Source organism: Cervus canadensis, chromosome 2, assembly GCF_019320065.1.
Source record: "Cervus canadensis isolate Bull #8, Minnesota chromosome 2, ASM1932006v1, whole genome shotgun sequence".
Taxonomy (NCBI): Eukaryota; Metazoa; Chordata; class Mammalia; order Artiodactyla; family Cervidae; genus Cervus; species Cervus canadensis.
Window position 1 is genome coordinate 8,130,709 of NC_057387.1, and position 20,984 is coordinate 8,151,692.

The 20,984-nt window shown below is 42.4% G+C and overlaps 1 protein-coding gene across 3 annotated transcripts in view; it reads left to right on the plus strand.

The window, feature by feature from the left end:
- Positions 1 to 19,597, plus strand: part of CD244 (CD244 molecule) — a 37,293-nt gene extending 17,696 nt beyond the window's left edge. For all 3 annotated transcript variants that reach the window (XM_043451561.1, XM_043451566.1, XM_043451573.1), the window contains exons 2-9: positions 7,892 to 8,230; positions 8,320 to 8,595; positions 10,054 to 10,158; positions 10,595 to 10,659; positions 12,908 to 12,964; positions 14,933 to 14,998; positions 16,870 to 16,926; positions 18,224 to 19,597. In XM_043451561.1, the coding sequence (XP_043307496.1) occupies positions 7,892 to 8,230; positions 8,320 to 8,595; positions 10,054 to 10,158; positions 10,595 to 10,659; positions 12,908 to 12,964; positions 14,933 to 14,998; positions 16,870 to 16,926; positions 18,224 to 18,304 (1,046 nt within the window). In that variant the 3' untranslated portion in view covers positions 18,305 to 19,597. The remainder of the gene's footprint in view (positions 1 to 7,891; positions 8,231 to 8,319; positions 8,596 to 10,053; positions 10,159 to 10,594; positions 10,660 to 12,907; positions 12,965 to 14,932; positions 14,999 to 16,869; positions 16,927 to 18,223) is intronic.
- Positions 19,598 to 20,984: the final 1,387 nt, after the last annotated feature.

Genomic DNA, 20,984 nt, shown 5'->3' on the forward strand with positions numbered 1-20,984 from the left:
TCATTTGGAAATATTTTCTCCCATCCTGAGGATTTTCATTTGTCTTGTTTTTGGTTTCCTTTGTTGTGCAAAAGCTTTTAAGTTTGGTTGGGTCTCATTTGTTTATTTTTATTTTATATAGTCATTACCTTAGGTGGTGGGTGAAAAAAGATCTTGCTGTGATTTATGTCAGAGAGTGTTCTGCCTATGTTATCCTCTGAATTTTATAGTGTCTGGCCTTACATTTAGGTCTTTAATCCATTTTGAGTTTATTCTTATGTATGGTTTTAGGGAGTATTCTAATTTCATTCTTTTACATGTAAATGAACTTTTACATATATATGTACATGTAGCCACCACCCATCTCAAGAAGTAAAACATTTCTTTATTAATAACCTTGTTGATAAGATCCACCCACATTTTTGCTTGTAGAGTAGTTTATTCTTTTTCACTGTTGTGTAATTTTCCATGATATGAATATAACATGATTTATTCACTCAGCTAATGATGACTGGTATTTGGTATTTTCCCCCTTCTTGAATTATTATGAATAAAGCCATTATGAGCTTTTTTGTATACATTTTCTTGAATATTCACAAGAAATACTCTTGTGGGCCATAGGGCATATGTAACTTTAGTTTTAAAAGATATTGTCAGTTTTCCAAAGTGATTGTGCCAATTTGGACTCTCCCTAGCAATGAATGAGCGGAGAAGGCAATGGCAACTCACTCCAGTACTCTTGCCTGGAAAATCCCATGGACGGAGGAGTCTGGTAGGCTGCAGTCCATGGGGTCGGGAAGAGTTGGACACGACTGAGCGACTTCACTTTCACTTTTCACTTGCATGCATTGGAGAAGGAAATGGCAACCCACTCCAGTGTTCTTGCCTCGAGATTCCAGGGGCAGCGGAGCCTGGTGGACTGCCGTCTATGGGGTCTCACAGAGTCGGACACGACTGAAGCGACTTAGCAGCAGTAGCAGCAGCAATGAATGAGAGCCTCAATTGCCTCTCACCCCTGCCAACACTTGGAATTTTCAGTCTTTTAGCCATTTTGGTGCAGATATAGTAGTCTTATCATTTTCTGATAACCAACAATGTTGGGGACCTTTTTGCTGCTTGTTTGCCAATGGGGTATCATTTTTTTTTGTCAAATGCCTGACCCAGTCTTCTGCCACTTTTTGTTGGGTTGTCAGTTATAAAGAGGCATACCTTGTTTTATTGAACTTCATGTTATTGCACTCTGCAGTCACTGAGTTTTTATAAATTGAAGGTTTACATCAACCCGGTGTCACAGAAGTCTATTAGCTCCACTTTCCTGACAGCAGCATTTGCTCACTTTGTGTCTCCTTGTCACATCTGGGCAATCCCCTCGATATTTCAGATGTTTTCATCATTATTATATATGCAATGATGATCTGTCATCAGTGATCTTTGATGTCATTATTGCAGTTGTTTTGGGTTGCCACAAACTGCACTCATAAGAGATGGTGAACGCAATCAATTGTAAAAATGACAGCAAAGGACTCAGAATATTACATAAATTTAGTTGACAAAGAAGCAGCAGGGTTTGAATAGACTGACTTCAATTTTGGAAGAAGTTCTACTGTGGTTAAAATGCTATCAAACAGCCTTGCCTGCTACAGACAAATCATTTGTTAAAGGAAGAATCAATCCGTGTGGCAGAGCCTGACTGCCATTCTCTAACTCACTAACTCCCATCTGAGTGGAGACTACTCTGATGAGCATGGTGGTGTGAGGGTGTGTTGTAACATCATTGATTTATATTCAACTGTCAAAATTTCCCAGTACCATTTACTGAAGAAGCCGTCTTTTCCCCATTCTATATTCTTGCCTTCTTTGTTGAAGATTAATTGACTGAAGATATGTAGGTTTATTTCTGGGCTTTCCAGTCTGTTCCATTGATCCATATGTCTGTTTTTGTGCCAATACCACACTGTCCTGATTACTGTAGCTTTGCAGTGTTTATCTGAAGCGTGGGAGGGTTATGCCTCTTGCTTTATTCTTTTTCTTGAGTATTGCTTTGGCTATTCTGGGTCTTTTATGATTCCATATAAATGTTAAGATTATTTGTTCTAGTTTGGTGAAAAGTGTCATGAGTAATCTGGTAGAGATTGTATTAAATATGTAGATTGCTTTGGGTAATATGGCCAATTTAACAGTAATTAATATTTTTAATTAATTAATTAATTAGAATAATTAATCCAAGAGTATGAGGTATCTTTCTATTTCTTTAATTTTCTTTATTAATGTTTTATAGTTCTCAGCATATAAGTCTTTTACCTCTTTGGTCAGGTTTATTCTTAAGTATTTTTTGTGTGTGTGTGTGGGGGGATGATTTTAAAAGGTATTGTTTTTTCATTTTTACATTCCCTTTCTGATATTTCATTGTTATGTGTAAAGAAATGTAACCAATTTCTGTGTATTAATCTTGTATTCTGTTACCTTGCTGAATTAATCTGTTAGTTCTAATTGTTTTTGTGTGGAGTCTTTAGGGTTTTCTATATATAGTATTTTGTCATCTGCTAACAATTTTACATTTTTCTTTCCAATTTGGATACCTTTTATTTCTTTTTCTTGTTGGATTTCTGTGTCTAGGACTTCCCATACTATATAATAGAAGTGGGGAAAGTTGGAATTCTTTCTTATTTCAGATTTTAGCAGGAAGACTGTCAGCTTTTCACCATTGAATATTATGTGGACTATGGCTTTGTCATAAATGACTTTTATTATGCTGAGATATGTTCCCTCTATAACCAGTTTGGTAAGGTTTTTTTTTTTTTTTTTTTTAAATATCGTAGATGGATATTGAATTTTGTATAATGCATTTCCTGTGTCTTTTGAGATAATCATGTCTTATCTTTCCTCGTATGAATGTGGTATATCACATTGATTGATTTATGTATGTTGAACCATCCTTGTGACCCTGGAATGAAAGCAACTTGGTCATAGTGTATGATCCCTTTTTATATAATGTTGGACTCAGTTTGCTAATATTTTATTAAGGATTTTTGCATCTATATTCAGTAAAGATATTGGCCTGTAATTTTCTTTTGTTGTGTCTTTGTCTGGTTTTGGTATCAGGATTATAGTGGCTTTGTAGAATAAATTTGGGAGTGTTTCCTCCTCTTAAATTTTTTGGAATAGTTTGAAAAGGATAGGTATAAGTTCTTTCTGGTATGTTTGGTAGAATTCCTTAGTAAAGCTGTCCAGTCTTGGATGTTTGTTTGCAGGGAGTTTTGTTAAATTACAGATTCTATTTCACTTGTAGTGATCAGTCTGTTTAAATGGTCTGTTTCTTCTTGACTCAGTTTTAACTGGCTATATGTTTCTAGAAACTTGCTAATTTCTTCCAGGTTGTCCAACTTGCTTGCATATAACTATTCATTGTATTCTCAGTTTTTAAAAAATGTTTTGTGTGTGTGTGTGTGTTTTCAGTGGTTAAAATGTCAACTCTTACATTTCTTATTTTGTTTATTTGGGTCCTCTCTCTTTTCTCTTGGTGAGGCTGGCTAGAGGTTTGTTGATTTTGTTCACCTTTCAGAAAATTAACTCTTGGACTTATTGATCTTTTCTATTGTTTTTTGATCTTTATTTTCTCCCTGATCTTCATTATTTTCTTCCTTATGCTGACTTTGGGTTTTGTTTGTTCTTCTTTTTCTAATTCTTTTAGGCTACAGGTAGCTTGTTTGAGATTTTTCTTATTTTTTGAGGTGGACCTATATTGCTATGAACTTCCCTCTTAGAACTACTTTTGCTGCATCTCATATGGTTATGTTTGTTAACTGATAAGGTTATGATATCATTGTCTTTGATAACTCATAAGGTAATCTCATGAGGTTATAAACTTTGTTATAATCTATGTTATAAAACATAGTCTAAGACTGTGTTTTCATTTTCATTTATCTACAGACCTTTTCTGATTTCTTTTTTTATTTCATTGCTGACTCATTGGCTTTTTAGGAGCACATTGTTTAGTCTCCATATGTTTGTTCTTTTCTCATTTTTCTTTCTGTGAAAAAAGAAACAGTTTTCATACTGTTTCAACAGTTTCAAACAGTTTCATACTGTTGTAATCAGAAAAGTTCTCAATTGAGTTAATTTTCCAGTTACTTTATGTTTTATTTCTACAATTTTCATTTTTGCCATTGTTCAGTCACTCAGTCATGTCCAACTCTTTGTAACCCCATGGACAGCAGCATGCCAGGCTTCCCTGTCCTTCACCATCTCCCAGAGCTTGCTCAAACTCATGTCCATTGAATCAGTGATGCCATCCAACCATCTTGTCCTCTGTCGTCCCCTTCTCCTCCTGTCTTCAATATTTCCTAGCATCAGGGTCTTTTCTAATGAGTTGGCTCATCTTCATTTGGCTCTCAGATCTAGGCTTAGAACTAACAGAACCTAAAAAATTTCATTTTTTCAGGTAATTATTGCTGCACAATGAAGCACCTCCAATCTTAGTAGTTTAAAACAACCACCACTTATTTAGTCAATGATTCCACTAGTTGGCAATTTGGGCAGGGGTCAACTGAGTTATTCTTTTCATTTCAGCTTGCACCATTTATGCAAACATGGTCAGCTGCCAGATTGGCTGGCGATGGCTGATCTAAGATGGCCTTAGCTTGCCCCATGTGAGCTCTCACCCTCCAGAAGGCTATCTGAGTCTTGTTTACACATCAGCTAGACAGGTTTCAAGAGAACATATAAAGGCACATTCCAAAGGGCATGTGCAGTGCCTCTGCAGATCTAGGCTTAGAAGTAACAGAACCTAATTTTTGCTGCATTCTCTTCAGAAGGCCAGTCTGGTTACAAGAGATGGGAAAGTGAACTCTCTCTCTTGAAGATGGAAGGAGCTACAAAGTCACACTGCAGACAGCATGGCCACTTTTGCTTTCTATCACACATGTTCTTTGCTATAATTCTCAAGCATATTTTATTTCCTTAAACATGTTAAACAAAATTACTTTAAAGCTTATGATTGATAACATTATTATCTAAATGTCCCTTGGGCCTAGTTCTCTTGGTTTATGGGCATGTTTCTTCTTCTTATGTCTGTTTATTTTTAATTTCATTTTGGACATTGTTGTATGAAAAATTTTAGAAATATTTAATGTGCTGGCTTTGTTATTTTCCTACAGGGATAATTTATATTTGTCTCTAATATAGGCAGCTAGATTAAAAATACTGGAGATTTTTTATAATGTTAATCCAATCCAGGGTTGAGATTATTCAAAATTGGGATTCAATCTCTATAAGAGCTGGCCTATTTCTTATTCACCCTTACTCTTACCATGTATCTCTTTGTGGTACCAACCCCAAATATGATGAATTTTAGGTGTACCCACTTCCTATCAAAATGTTCCTGAACTCCATGTTCTTTTAGATCCTTGAGTTTACTGTAAACTCTGCTCAGCTTCTCAGCTTTTCTTTTTTCTTTTTTTAAGCTTCTCAGCTTTTCAGCTGCTTTTTATGGACTCAGGAGATGCCTCTAAGGAGCAGGAGTCAATAATGCTGGTCTCACGTCTCTGAATTTCCTTCTTATAGATCTTGGACCTATAACTTTATATGACTTTATTAGTTCTCTGATGCTGTTAACAACCTATTTTATACTTTGCCTATTTTTCTAGCTATTTTCAGTGGAAGCATTGACTGCATGTCTTAACCTTGTCTTCCATTATTGGAATTGGAATTGCTTAGATGATTATTTATCTCAATGTTGAGTGTATGCTGCAGAATGAAAGCATGTTCTATTTCCAGATCATAAATTCTCTGGCATCAAGAATCATCTTATTCATGAAGAGGCTCTGGCTTTTTAGGGCCCTGGGTACAGTAGGGACTCAGTAAAGGCTACATAATTGGTGAGTACAGTGCATGTCCTTTTTGTAGGTTTAGTAATTGTTTTATTGTTCACCTTTGTTCTCAAGATCTTTAGATAGTGCCATGATCTCAAGAGACAAAGTCACAGAGATGTATAGCGTAGTGTCTGCTTTTGGTCTGGTAATGAGCAGAGCCAGTTCAAGTCATAGGAATATGAATAGGAACTCCATGTGTTTTACCTTTAGCAGTGTCAAATCAGAGAAACATATTATATTCACCAAATAGTAATTACAAGTCCTTTAATTATTTACTTAGTCTCTTGAGAAAATGCCAGTGTGAATGCATGGTTAGGAGTGAATATTTATAATGCCTGTGGACATCTAGAAATCTCTGTCCATTGCTCTATTCTCAATGTTCTCCATTTGAAAAAATGTTTGTATAACTATCTCCATTTTCTGTTCTCTCCTCCAGATTCTCCCTGACCCTTTTCAACCCACTCAGACAGGCATCCACCTGTCCCTGCATCCACTGGGCCATGCTATATAGCTTCCCCTACAAAAATGGCCACAGGAATTTCCACTTGTTTACATTGATTGCAGTGGGGTGCTCTAGCATAGGCAATGACAAGCAGCTCTATGTCACACTCCCATGGTCATTAGCCCCCTTCTTTGTCCTTTGGGAGGGACGTACTGGGATATGCTTTGGTAGTATAGTTTTATTTTTCTCTCTTGATTTGTTTTCTATGGAACAATCCTGTGGATAATTTCTGGTAACTAAAAAACTGGCAAACCTTAATGAATAATGATCACAGTTCTAAAATGAACACTTCAAGTGCTATAAGAAAGGATTATGAATCTAATTCTAGTTCTATGGGAGGACAGATGAGGGAGCCATGAGTTCAGCTTGGGGAGTTAACCTTACTGGGTCTGGTCATATGAAACCATAATTGAAAAAGACACATGTACACATATTCACTGCAGCACTATTTACAGTAGCTAGGACATGGGAGCAACCTAGATATCCATCAACAGATAAATGGGTAAAGAAGTTGTGGTGCACATATACAATGGAATATTACTCAGCCATAAAAAAGAACACATCTGAGTCAATGCTAATGAACCTAAAGCCTATTATACAGAGTTAAGTAGGTCAGAAAGAGAAAAACACATATTAACACATGTATATGAAATCTAGAAAGATGAAACTGATGAACCTATTTGCAGAGCATTAATGGAGATGCAGACATAGAGAATAGACTTGCAGACACAGTGGGGGAAGGAGAGGGAGATGAATTGAAGGAGTAACATTAAAACATATATGTTACCATACATAAAATAGAGTGTGGGAATTTGCTGTGTGACACAAGGATCTCAAATCGGGTGCTCCGTAACAACGTAGAGAGGTGAGACGGGATGGGAGATGGGAAGGAGGTTCATGAGGAAGGGTCATAGATGTGTACCTGTGACTGATACATGTTGATACATGGCAGAAACCAACACAGTATTGTAAAGCAATTATCCTCCAATTAACTAAAAATTAAAAGATAAAAAGAATTTCCAGTAGTCACTGCTGGCCACGTTGCTTACCTCAGCACTACAGGGAAAGAGTGACTTCATATATGATATTTAAAACATACTGGTTAAGGATTTGTCCTCTAAAGCCACATTGACTGGATTTTAGATTCATCTTTCTCTGTGTAACTTGGTCCAATTACTTTCAAGTTCTTTCTAACTCAGTTTCCTCATCTCTAAAATGGGGATAATACCTTTTTCGAGTCATTGTAGAGTGAAAAAGTAAAAATATGTAAAGTGTTTAAGATCTTCCTGTACCATAATAAGTACTCAAGAGATTTTCACTGTTATTACTGATTTGTGGGCTCTCCAGATGAGGGCACAGAGCATGGGGTAGGGGAGACAGATAAGGGAGATAGACTTTCAAGTTTTCTTAGACTCTGGCCTCTTCATATGCATTTCCATCCTCTTGGTTTAAGGGAGGTCACATCCAACAACCCACATTGCTCAGGCTTGATACCCTTCCTTCCAGCTCCAGCATGGGTTATCTTTTCTGTAATTCCTAGGTTCTGCTCATCATGTGGTTGGAATCTCAGGAGAGCCTGTCTGGTTACACAACCCCGGCTTACAAAGAAATATATACTCTGTTAGATGGAAGATGCCCTCATTCTCAGAGTCAAGTAATTATTTCACATGGTCTTGGAAGAATGATTCTGGCTGGACCGAAGTAAGGGGAACTTTGAATCTGACTTTACATCATTTCAACCAAAGATTAAACTTTATAAGCAAAGACTTCACTCTTCTCATCAAGGCAGCTCAGCCACAGGACAGTGGCCTCTACACTCTGGAGGTCACCAGTCACTCTGGGAAGCTTTGGACATATGATTTCCAGGTTTCTATATTTGGTGAGTCCTCAGGACAGCTCATCTTGCCCCTCTAACCCTTGCAGGGCTTGTATTTCTAGCATCTTTCTGATCAGAATCTCTGCTTCTAGATCGTGTTGAGAGGCCCCACCTGGTGGAGAAGCAGAAGGTCCTGGATGGGGACTTTTGTCAAGTGACTCTGTCCTGCTCAGTCGCCAGAGGTGGTGACGTGAGCTATGCTTGGTATAGAGGGACTGAGCTGATACAGACACCTGGGAACCTCACGGAACTGGTGGATAAGGTTGATGTCAGTGGTTTGCACTTATATACCTGCAATGTCAGCAATCCAGTCAGTTGGGCAAACCACAGCCTCCAACTAACGCAGGGCTGCCAGAGTGACCACCAAGGTAAGTGGAGCACTGTGGGCTGTAAGAGGGGCTGAAGGTGTGGAGCCCACAGCCAGGCTCATTGCAAATCCCCTGACTGACTCCCACAGAGCTTTGCAGCCCTTCCCCAGGTAAGCTGTGGCCTCTAGGCATACAGTCCCTGTAAAACCAGGGCTGTCTTGGTTGGGGAAGAATTTTATCCCCATAAAGAACTTCCTTCTGGGAGATGTGAGTTTCTCCTTCGTATAGGGAATGCTTAGTTTGATGAGTCACTGCCCTGACGTGGGTGCTGATCATTACATTCTTTTTCTGAGAGACTGATGAAGACCTCCTTCCTCCTCCTGAGGGATAACTCCCACAAGCCATATAGTTTCCCAAGAGGTAACTATGCTGTACACTGTACTCTGGGTCATGTGGTCATCAGGATCGTCTTGGGGGTACTTAGAAGAGTTCTTGTTTTTTTCTTTTTTTTTGCTTATGCTCATTCTAAGAGTTATCCTGAGTTAAGTTTTTTTTTTCTTTTTTTCCTGAGTTAAGTTTGTACCACTTTTCATTATATAAACAAAGACTTAATGTGCCATCAGCATAGGTATCAGCATAGCGGATACAGGAAAAAACCTTCTGTCCCTATCCTCGAGGAACTTCTAACCAAATACAGCAGCAAACTAAACACTTGTGAGCAAAAAAGAAACACGCTGAAGGAATGTGGACTGACAAGGACACTGGAGATTTGTTCATGCTAGCCATGGCTTCATCATCCACTAGCTCTCTGATCTCAAGCTGATTCATTACATCTCTGAAGCTCAGTTTTTCTTTTGAGTAAACTAGGGGTGATAATAATAAGTATCTCACAGGAGTGCTGCTAAGATTAAGGTAATGTTTGTAAAGAGCCTAGTCAACTGGCACCCAGAACATGAATTCATTTCCCTTCTCCTCATGTTGGTTCGGTTATGTATCAGGCTACATTTGTGACACAAATGTTAAAGTTTGAATGAAGAAGAGCAGTGAAGGCAGGAATAACAGAAGGTGAAGTGGAAGACTTGCCTGGCACATAGTAGGTGTCCAACAAATGTTTGTTGAGTTAAAAACAAAAGCATGAATGGATGTAACATTTGCTGTGCCAGATGTTTTACATACATTAAAGTCATAATTAACCTCCATGTGTAGATAACATTATCTCCTTTATCTAAGTGAGGAAACAGGCTCAGAGAGCTAAAGGACATTATCCAAGAGCACAGAGTCTATAGAATTAGAATGGAGCCAGGTCTGTGAGATACTAATACCCATGATCTTAGCATCACTCAAGGGAGGTCTCCCAAATGAGCAAGGGGATGACTTTGATGGTGAATTCACAGGGTGGGCGGAGACCAGCCACCTGAGAGGGCAGTATGGTTCTGAAACAGATTCTGCAGCAGACAGATGGGAAGGGAGAGGAGAGAGGGCTTTGCACTCAAGGCTCATGTCTTCTATACCTCTCAGACGCCACTTTCCTGTTCATCTTGGTGAGCGTCATGATTCTCCTCGTGGCACTGTTCCTGGGCACCCTCATCTACCTCTGTGTGCGGAGGAAGAGGAAGCAGTCACGTAAGTGCAAGTCCCTAGAGAGGTCGCCCGATTTGACATCCCCAGTGGCATGTGCCTGGGCACCCAGTACATACTTTCCTTGGGGGCGTAGAGTGGTGTATGTGTGTGTGTATGGTTGGCAGATGGATGGCAGTGGCCGCTGGTCCTCTTTCTGTTCTTGCCCTCTGGGGTTGCTGCTGGATGCTTACAGCCTGTTCCCCAACGTGCAAATTTGCCTGCAGTCTGCCTGGCCTGATAGAACAGGTATGTCAGGCGAGGTTGCTGCCACTGTGCTTTTCAGGTATCCTGGGAAGAGCAGTAACCTGCCTCCTTTCTAGAACTTTCCTCAAGGTCTAATTCATATGGGATGGAGGTGGGACTGCCAGAAGTGGAAGCCTGGATGGAACATCCTCTGGAGATCTCTGCAGCTCCTTTCTTTGCTTCCCTCCTCTAACAGGGACAACCCCAGAAGTTCTGACAATCTATGAAGATGTCAACAACATGCGAACCAGGAGGAATCAAGTACGACATGCTAGGGGTTGGGATTTTTCTCAGCTAGTCTGAGAGATATTCTTTGGAGGATGGCCAATCTGGGCAGGGGGAGAGTGAGGACCAGACAATTGTCCTCAGTCCTCCCCATATATCTTTTCTCCATTAGCTTCTTGGCTCTGGCCATGGGGGAGAAGAGGAAAATAAGTGGGCAGAGAAGACAAAGGAAGCAGAAGGGAATCGGTGCAGAATTGTACCTGCTGGGAAGGGATGGTGCCCTGGTATCCTCATTTCTGCTTGGTCTCACCAGCCAGGCTAAGCTCCAGGGAGAGTCCAACCTGCTTGCGTTTTGTGTCTGACCACAAATTCTCAGGTCCTTGCAAATCCGAGTTTACTTTTGTGGGTCCCTTAATCATTGCCCTGGCTGGGAAGGATGCCAGCCTGACTAGCCAAAACACAGCAGTTTCATAGCTGGCTCCGTGATCTATGCTCATGGTATTTTTGGAAGAAGATGCCTGAGTCTGGCTGAGGTGCTAGAGAGTAATCACGTTAGGGCAAAGGTTAGTTCCTCTGGGAACCTCTCAGGCCAGTCAGTATCTGCAGGCTGTGGCCAACTCCGCCTGTAGTCCAGGGGTGTCAGAGAGGAGGAAACCGCAGGGGACTGCATTGCCCCTGAGAAGGGCAGAGTGTGGGGACAGGCCTTGGGGAAAGGCAGCGCCCAGCTGAAATGCCAGGAGGGAAGGGTGACGGGTGTAGGGAGGAAGGGCCTCTTCCCACTCCCATTCCTGATGCTTCCCTTCAGGAGGAAGTCACAGCAGTGGGACTGCTCTTGGTGACCAGTGTGAGGCCCTGTGAGGCCTCACAGAATGGAGAAGCAGCTTCCTGAAGGTCTAGGCTTTGGAATTAGGGCATTTGGAACTAGAGCAGCTCCCCTGGCCTCTTTCCTTGGAGTAATGGGGCATGAAAAATGGCAGGAGACTTTGTTTCTCCCATCACTACTGGATGCTGGTACAAGTTCCTGGGAGCAAGTGCATCTTCCAACAGTCACTGATGCCCAAATGCTCGGTAAAAATAGCCTTTCCTCCCCAGCAGAATAAAGATGACTTTAAATCAGGTAAAAGGAGAACACAGGGGAAAGAAACTATTTAGAGTGAAAGAGACCTGTTGGGGATTGAAGTCTGTTACTCTGCTTCTGACTCAGGTCTTCCTCCTTCTGTGGCCCCATCTCTCCATGGCCCGTCCCTAGTGCCCTCAAGGTTCTGCTTGAAGGCTTATATCGCAAGCTTCATGTGGTCCTGGCTTTGACCTTTCTGGAGATACTTCAGTCAGGTCTGGGCAGAAGAGAAAAGCATAAACTTCTGTTTCTTGCCAGATGCCCATGAATCTAGCCTCCGAGGATGGCTGATGTTTCTCTACTTCTCTCAGCACCTTCCTGCTTCTGGGGAGTTCAGCTTGTTCCTTGTCTCATGGACTGTAATGGGCTCCATGGACTCCCCCTCAGAGCCAAACCTGGCAGTATGTACTCAGGGCATCATGAAATGCCACAAGCCCCAATCTCCTGTGGGGCAGGACTGAAGAGGGAAGCCGGAAGGGAGTGTGCTCCCTGCCCTGGGCCTTGGCCAGGGCTCCACTCAGCACCACAGCTGCACAGGGGGCTGGATTGAGGCCAAGGGCAAGCTGGCCACCAAAGCTGGGTCTAGAGAGGGGGATTTGGAACAATTAGGGTCCCCAAATTTGTGTCCTTTGGAGTGGGTTGCTGTTTTCTTCTCTAGGGGATCTTCGCGACCCAGGGATTGAACCCAGGTCTCCTGCATTGTAGGCAGATTCTTTATTGTCTGAGCCCCCAGGGAAGCCCCTTCTTAATAGGTAAGGCTCAGATTAGAGCCCCACCCAAAGCTCAGCCCATTGCCAATAATTACATTGCAAATTTAATCAGAAAGTCCGCAAAGGCAAGTTTCTAAGCTACCAAAGTAAAGCAAGTTACAGGAAACTCCCTTGGGCAGGGTCACTTGATGCAATTCTTTCACAACTGGGTGGTTTCTCACTCCTGACACTGCATGGTGACTCCTGCAGTCATGGTGGAAACACTGCATGGTTTCTCACTCCTGATACTGCTGCATGGTGAGTATCTGTCCCCATCCTGAGATGTGCGAGGACCACCTCCTTCCCACGCTCCCCGGAGCCCCTTTACTTATCCTGTTTCTCCCCAGTCAATTCATGTCCAGACAGACACGGCTGTCTGCTCATGTCACCATATGTCCCTTTACTATCTTTTGTGCAGGAGCAGAAACCCCCTGGAGAAGAAGGGAAAACCATCTACTCCACGATCCAGTCCCAGGTACTGCTCTGGTTTCTAGAATCCACTCCATGCCGGTCCATGGGGGTTCCTAATGCCCCCCTAGAAACTCACACCCTTGAGTGGCAAAGTAAGGCCTTGGTGCTCCTGGAGTCTGGAAGACAGCTTGGCCTCTGTTGCATTACAGTGTTTGTATAGATGAGTGCGGTTCTGGAATGTCTTGACAGCTGAACAGGGCTGGAAAGTCTGACACAGACATCCTTTTCTCTTCCATGCTTGGTAGCAACGGTGGTCCAGTGGGAGGAGGAATCTTGTCAGGGGACTCAACTTCTGTTTTCTCTTCCTGATGCCCCCTGTACTTGGGGACTTTGTACTTTTTATTCTCGCCCTTAACTATACCTGTTTTCAGGAGAGAATGCATCTGTGCTGTTCTTTTATCTAATTATGACTTAATAATAACATTTACTAAGCACTTAACATGCCATTTTCTTATTGAATCTCATAAAACAACCTCATGAAATAGGTCTAATAGAAAACTCATTTTGTAGATGAGGAAACAGACTCAGAGTTTAACTAAATGTGTTCAAGGCCACATAGCTCTGCTGTGACAAACCTGAGCCAAATGATTTTCAAGTTTTCTCTCTACCTCTGCCTACTTCATCTTTAACATTTTGGGGTTGTAAGACTTCGTTCATAGACTAGAGAAGCAACCTCTAATATTGACTGCTAAAATGACTATTGATAACCCAGGTTGGGGCATTTTTTCCAAAAGAAATGCTGTCTCCTGGTGGCCAGTGATGAAAATTTCTGATAGAAATGACTTTTTTTTTTAAAGCTAAAACTTTAGGCAACAAACTCTTTAGCTTTGTGGCTAGGCTGCAGGGCAAAGGAAACTCTTAGGGAATGGTGATAAGCTTCAGAGGAAGATCAAGAAAAGAAGGAAGAGAAGAAAAGGAAGGGGAAGAGGACAAGGAGAGGCAATGCAGGGAGAGGAAGAGAGGAGAGAAGTGGAAGTGAAAGATGAAAGGAAGGAGGGAGGCACCCAACCACTCAGAGCCACTCTGAAATTCCCAAGCTGGGTGTTGCTTTCTCTTGTTCCCCTTAAGATGATGTGATTTGCTGATAGTGGGTCAGAGTGTGTCAAAGAGAGATGTAAGGACAATTTCTGGCTTCAGCCACTCTGAATTATAACAAGAGGAATTTAAATAAATGCAAGGGAAGAGCTCCTCTCAGACTGAGATGCTGGTGAGAATGAGATTTCTCCTCTGAGCAAAAAGAGGGTGGTTACCTGCCTTTGACAACACCTGGTTCAGATCCAGAGAGGGAAGGCATGATGTCAGAGGGAGCTATTGAGGTGCTGGAGAGAGAATCTTGAAAGTCTGAGATTTAAATCCTGCTTCTACAGCATTGAAACATGTATATTATCTATAGTGAAACAGATCACCAGCCCTGGTTGGATGCATGAGACAAGTGCTTGGGCCTGGTGCACTGGGAAGACCCAGAGGGATCATGTGGAGAGGGAGGTGGGAGGGGGGATCGGGATGGGGAATACTTGTAAATCCATGGCTGATTCATGTCAATGTATGACAAAACCCACTACAATATTGTAAAGTAATTAGCCTCCAACTAATAAAAATAAATGAAAAAAATAAATAAATCCTGCTTCTATTGTGAGCACACTGTCTGACTTGGGCTATTTACCCTTTCGGAGTATCATCTGTAGAATGGGGCAAATTATGATCATTCTTATTTTGTAGGAGTGTTATAAGGGTTAGGGGAGGATGCATATACAGAATAAGCACTCAGCAACTAACAGCTATCTTTAATGACAAAGCAGGACTAGCATTGAGGTTGTCTGACCTCCCGACTAGTCTAGGGTTCTTTTCACTAACATCTTGAGCTTCCATCTGGGGAAGATTGAGGGTGAGGAATGGAAGAGATAGATGCCCATCTCCCTAGGATTGTGCTGGATAGATGCTTCTGAAATGGCTTTGTTTCTGTTCTCTTTAGCCTTCTGCTTCCACGTCACAAGATAATGCAAATACACTGTATTCATTAGTACAGGCTTCCTGGAAGGTAAGTCTTCTCTATGGGCTGCTGTTTATACAGATATGTATTTTGTCCATGCATATGCAGGTATGTGTTTGCAGAGGGTGTGTTGTGCATCTGCATGGGTGTACTTCTAAGTGAGTTGTCTTCCACTGTGTATATCTGAGTAGCTTGTGTGAAATGACTGTTTAAGTGTTAATGGATCAACTAGAAATGCCTTTCTGGTTCTGTTTGGAGAAAAAGAACAGTTCTGAGATTAGGAGGAGAGTTGGATTCTCTGTGAGTTTCTGTGAGGGGCAGTGGACCATCAAAGACAGAAAGGAGGTGCTTTGTGCAGAAGGCCCACAGAGTCCTCACTGGACCAGCTGAGGCCATGGTGAGAGATCCTGAAGAGGTTTCCAAGGCACGGGCATACAATCTACAGCTGGAGGAGTAGACTGGACTAAGAGGGATACAGTGTTGACTCTTAGAGAATCAAACAAAGGTTCTGGCCAGTCACCTGCTGGCAGTGGTCTCTAGACTGAGGTAACCCATCACAATCCCCTTGGAACCTGCTCCAAGCTGAGCTCATGGCTGTTACCTGTGCCTGGGACCACAAAGTAGGACATCTTAATGCCCCTGGTCATATTTCTACCTTGGAAGAGAGGGGGTGGGCAGAATGTTAATTCCAAGGCTGGAGTCACAGTATGAAGCCAAAACCTTGCCACTGTAGTCTGGAAGTTGGGAATCTGCCAAACTGTGGAAGTGTTGCGCTCATATGGGTCAAGGATCCTGTGTTTGTGTCAAGAGGAGGAGAGGTTTGGGAAGATTTTTAGATTTTTCATTCACTCCCCTTCTAATAAGTCATTAAGTCAACTTGGATTCTACCATGCATGTGTACTAAGTTGTTTCAGGCCTGTCTGACTCTGCGAACCTATGGACTATTGGGTCCTCTGACCATGGGATTCTCCAGGCAAGAATACTGGAGTGGGTTGCCGTGCCCTCCTTCAAGGGATCTTCTCAACCCAGGGATTGAACCTGCATCTCTAATGTCTCCTGTATTGGGAGGCAGGTTCTCTACCACTAGTGCCACCTGGGAAGCCCAGATTCCATGAGAGATATTTATATTTAAATTATGTTGTTGTTGTTTTGTTGTTAAATCATGTCTGCATCTTTTGTGACCCCATGAACTGCAGCCCACCAGGCTCATCTGTCCATGGGATTTATCAGGCAAGAATACCGGAGTGGGTTGCCATTTCCTTCTCCAGGGGATCTTCCCAATCCAGGGATCAAATCCTCATCTCCTACATTGGCAGGCGGGTTCTTCACTGCTGAACCATGAGGGAAGCCCATACTTAAATTATACACTGTAGTTTATGAACATATAGTCACAGACACCATGATCATATGCTTTGGTATTAGGTTTTGAAAGCTCTGTATACTACTGAGAAAGCTTCTGAGTTCCCATGTCTCCAGTGTTTCACCGTGTTCAGGGTATGTGCTAGGACTGGTACTTAAGTGTGTGGCAAAATTGTTTACGCTAACCGTGTATATGTATGTTATGTGTTGAAAAGATACACAGTTTGAGGCAGTATTTGAATTAGATTTATCTGAAGGGTGTGTGTCTTTGTGGGTGCTGGGAATATGTGTATGTGTGGATTTCAGGGGTATGTGAGTGTGGGCTACTAAACTTTGACTTTGGTTTAGAAATATCATGTCATAGGCAACTGTGTATTGTGCCTTCTTTGGAAACCATGAACACCATTGTTTACTCTCAGGGTAGAAAATTCTAGACACTTCTGGGTGAGAAAACCTCAGGCACTTTCTGGGTTCTGAGTCTCCTTTGGGACCTCAGACCAGTTAAAAGTAAGACATTTCTTAACTTGAAGTTAAGCACTCTTTCCCCTCTGAAATTCCAGACTGGATCCAAGAAGGAGAACCACAGCCCGTCCTTCAATAAAACTATCTACGAAGAGGTAAGATTCTGGAATTCTTTCTGAATGGGTTTAGTGCTCACAGCATAGCTCTGAAGTCACATGTGAGAAAAGTCATCCATAGCATCTCAGAGTTGGAGGGATTTCAGGGATCTTCTAATGTGAATCTTCATTTTAGAGATGAGGAAGTGGAGGTTCAAGAAGAGCTATGGTCTAACCCAAGATCTTATCATATTTTGGGGATTTGACTCCTTTTGGGGAGATTGTATCTTTCCCCAATATTTATTTATTTATTTGGCCGCTCCAGGTCTTATTTATGGCATGTGGGATCTTCAATCTTCGCTGCTGCATGCGATATCTTTAGTTGCAACATATGAACTCTTAGTTGTGGCGTGTGGGATCTAGTTCCCTGACCAAGATTCAAACTCCAGCCTGCTGCATTGGGAGTGTGGAGTCTTAGCCACTGGACCACCAGGGAACTCCCCAAGACTGAGTTTTAAACTAGGGCTGTTCCCATACTGGTTTCCTGGCTGTGGGCCAGACACTAGACCTCTTTCCTTTCCATGGATATGTGTGTGTTGGTAAGTGGGGGGCAGAGAAGGGAGGATAAATGAATGTAAACAATTTCCCCAAGTTAGCAAGTAATTGGGCATCACTCCAGGACACATATAATCTTCAGCTGCTGCTAGGATGGACACTGCACAATGGTGACCATCGAGCCTGGTGGCTGGATTTATTCTCATCAAGCCTTTTAGGGAATGGAAAGTAGGCACTCAGTGTTTATTGGAAGTTTATTGTATATACATATGAATGGTAGCCTGCCAGTGACTTCATGTGCACTATCTCATTTAATCTTCACAGAATGCTATGAGGTAGTGTAATTATACTTCCTATTTATACCCAGAGAATTGAAGGCATGGAGAGCACCCTGCTCATCAGCCTCATATAACACCTGAGCTTCCACCTGTGGCCTGATAAAGATGTTGCCATGGGTCACAAGGGAGAGTGTGGATGGGTGCCTGCTGGAATTTCTGGCACTTGAGCTGCAGCCCCACATTAAAGCCAACTGGACAGTCAAGGTTTGTAGAGGACACTGAGTGGGCCAAGGCAAAGTGGGTCAAGAAGAAGCATGGTGTGGTTAACAGCACTAGAAATGGAGCCAGAAGAACTGGATTCAAGCCCCTTACTTCTCACTAGTTGTTGACCTTGAGTTATTTCCCTTCCCAAACTGAGCTTCCTTCTGTTATGAATGATGAACGGGGATAATAATTCATAGCCCACAGGGCTGTTATAAGGATCTTTTAGTGGGAGAGTCTGAAGTTCTTCTTTTCTTCTGCAGGTTGGAAAAAGAACTTCCAAAGCTGAGAACCCTGCTCGACTGAGTCGTAGGGAGCTGGAGAACTTCTGCATATATTCCTAGTTGCCATAGCTGTTCTCACCCCTCTTAAAGCCCAACTTCTTCTTTGGGAATCAGCACAATGGATGATACCACATGAGTCTCTGCAGAGTGGTTCCTAGTCTGGAGACGATATAAGAGTTTGTGCGTGGTCTATATTTGTTTTGAAAATGATTTTTTTTTAACATTACTTTTATTTTTTTAAAATATAAATTTATTTATTTGAAAATGATTTCTAACAGCTGCTTTAAAAGCAAGGCTGTTAAGTAACATCTCAACTCACAGACCAGACAAGAACAGATAGAGATGTTGGGTAGTTTCCAAAAGACGACACAGCATGTCCAAGTGCTGGTCATCTCCAAGTGCTATGTAAATGTGGTGTTACTATCACATTAAGATTCTGTTTCCCTGGTTTTCCCCTGGTGACGCATCTTCACTGCTCCCTAATCAATGATGACCACATTTCTAGACCCTTCTTTGCCCAGACTCATCCTCCAAAAAGGAAGGAAAGATAGTGGGGGCTCAGAGGAGAAGAAAGAGGTCCCTCTGTGAAGGTATACTAAATAGCCCTAAGGCACTGGCAAGTTCTCCAAGGAGGCCAGGCCTGGGCTATACTCAAATACAGAGGAAAAACTTCCCCACTACATATTAAACTTTACCTCTAGCCATCTGGTCACAAAGGGATGTGGGCAGGAGCAAGAGTAGATAATGCAAATCAAGCCCATCGCTGAGTGGAAAAATCACCCAGAGTCCATGCCATCCTAATAATCGGGCAGTGGAAGCAACTTTGCCTACAGAATGATGTTTGATTTATACAAACACATTATTAGACATCTATTTTGGCTTCTTTACACATTCCTCACTATTAGAAACAGTGTCGTTTAAGTTCTGAGTCCTGATGCTCCCCATGGCAAATGCTGGAGGGAGGACTCAGGCAGCTGAGCAGTTAGGAACCAGGCACCTTGCTGGGCTCCCCTGAGCCTTCAAGCCAGACCCTTCCACAAGACTGTGGGGAGCAGGCTGAAAGTCTGGCTGAGCTCAGGAAAGGGGGAATTGGAAGAGGGCCTGGTCAGAGACCCCAACAGGTAACATTGCATGGAGCCTGATTCTTCAACTGCCCCACTGTGTTTAAGGTATGAATTTAATATAGATCTGTGCTATTACTTAAAGGCAATCTAAATTTCTTTTCTGAAATTTAGGATAGAAAGTGGAAATGGATCTCTTCCCTACTCTGTACTTTTCCTCTCCCAGCCAAAGGGCACTTGTGGGCCATCAATAAACACATGCTGTTTAACTCCTGCTGGAGAGGAGTCTGGACTCCTCGTGAACTAGTTGTCTCCTAGCCTTGTTCACACTGGAACAGCAGATTCTAGGGTACCCAGATCCCAGCGCCCACTTAGTCTTGCTCGGATCCTTCTCCCCTGTGGGTGTGTGATTGGTCAAGTTAGCTTCTTCCTGGAGACTAGTCGATAGACCACATCTGGGAGAAAGTATCGGGGTAAAAATCGGAGAATGTAAAAGAATGGGGAGAGGATCCAACGCAATTGTGGGCAGCTGAGCAACTGAGTCAGGAGTTTCATGAGAAGAAGGAGTAGCAAATTATAGGGGTCATAGCAATTCAGATGAACAGCAGAGATGCTAACCATTGCCTACTGCTGGCCTTTTACATTTCTTAAGTTGCATAGATCTTGAACTGGGCAGAGTCATTTAAGGAGCAAAAGAGATTCTATGGGTCCAGCAACTTCAGGGATGCTCTATTCTGGAATGTAATAATGATTATCATTATCATCTAATATATCTTTGTTGAACTCTGTGATAATGCCTTAAAAAGATAATTATCCATGCAATTACCAACAATGAACAAAGCAGTAAATAAGTTCCTGCTGTGTATGAAGCACTGCTTGGCTCCCCAGGAGTACCCACTGCAGGCCACAGATGACACTCTGATTCCACAGACCGTGTGCTGGGGCAGATGACAGTGGAAGCACAGTATTAAAAAACACAAATGGGCCACAAAGCACATGTAACACAAGTGCACACAAGAGTATCACGAATGTTAAGTCAAGAGCAGTGTAACTTATAGGCAGGGAGACAGGATGGAGGCGACTGTTTGGGGGAGAAGAGAGCTATGGCTCATATACATCTGGACATGACAATAAGGAGGAAAATTCTTTTCAGGTAAATATGGGAATCTTATACAGAAGGGACATTTTAAATGCTTCAGTTCAGTCCAGTCGCTCAGTCGTGTCCAACTCTTTGCGACCCCATGAACTGCAGCACGCCAGGCCTCCCCATCCATCACCAACTCCCAGAGTCCATCCAAACCCATGTCCATTGTGTCAGTGATGCCATCCAACCATCTCATCCCCTGTCGTCTCCTTCTCCTCCTGCCCTCAATCTTCCCCAGCATCAGGGTCTTTTCAAATGAGTCAGCTCTCCGCATCAGGTGGCCAAAGTATTGGAGTTTCAGCTTCAACATCAGTCTTTCCAATGAACACCCAGGACTGATCTCCTTTAGGATGGACTGGTTGGATCTCCTTGCAGTCCAAGGGACTCTCAAGAGTCTTCTCCAACAACACAGTTCAAAAGCATCAATTCTTTGGTGCTCAGCTTTCTTTATAGTCCAACTCTCACATCCATGCATGACTACTGGAAAAACCATAGCCTTGACTAGACAGATCTTTGTTGGCAAAGTAATGTCTCT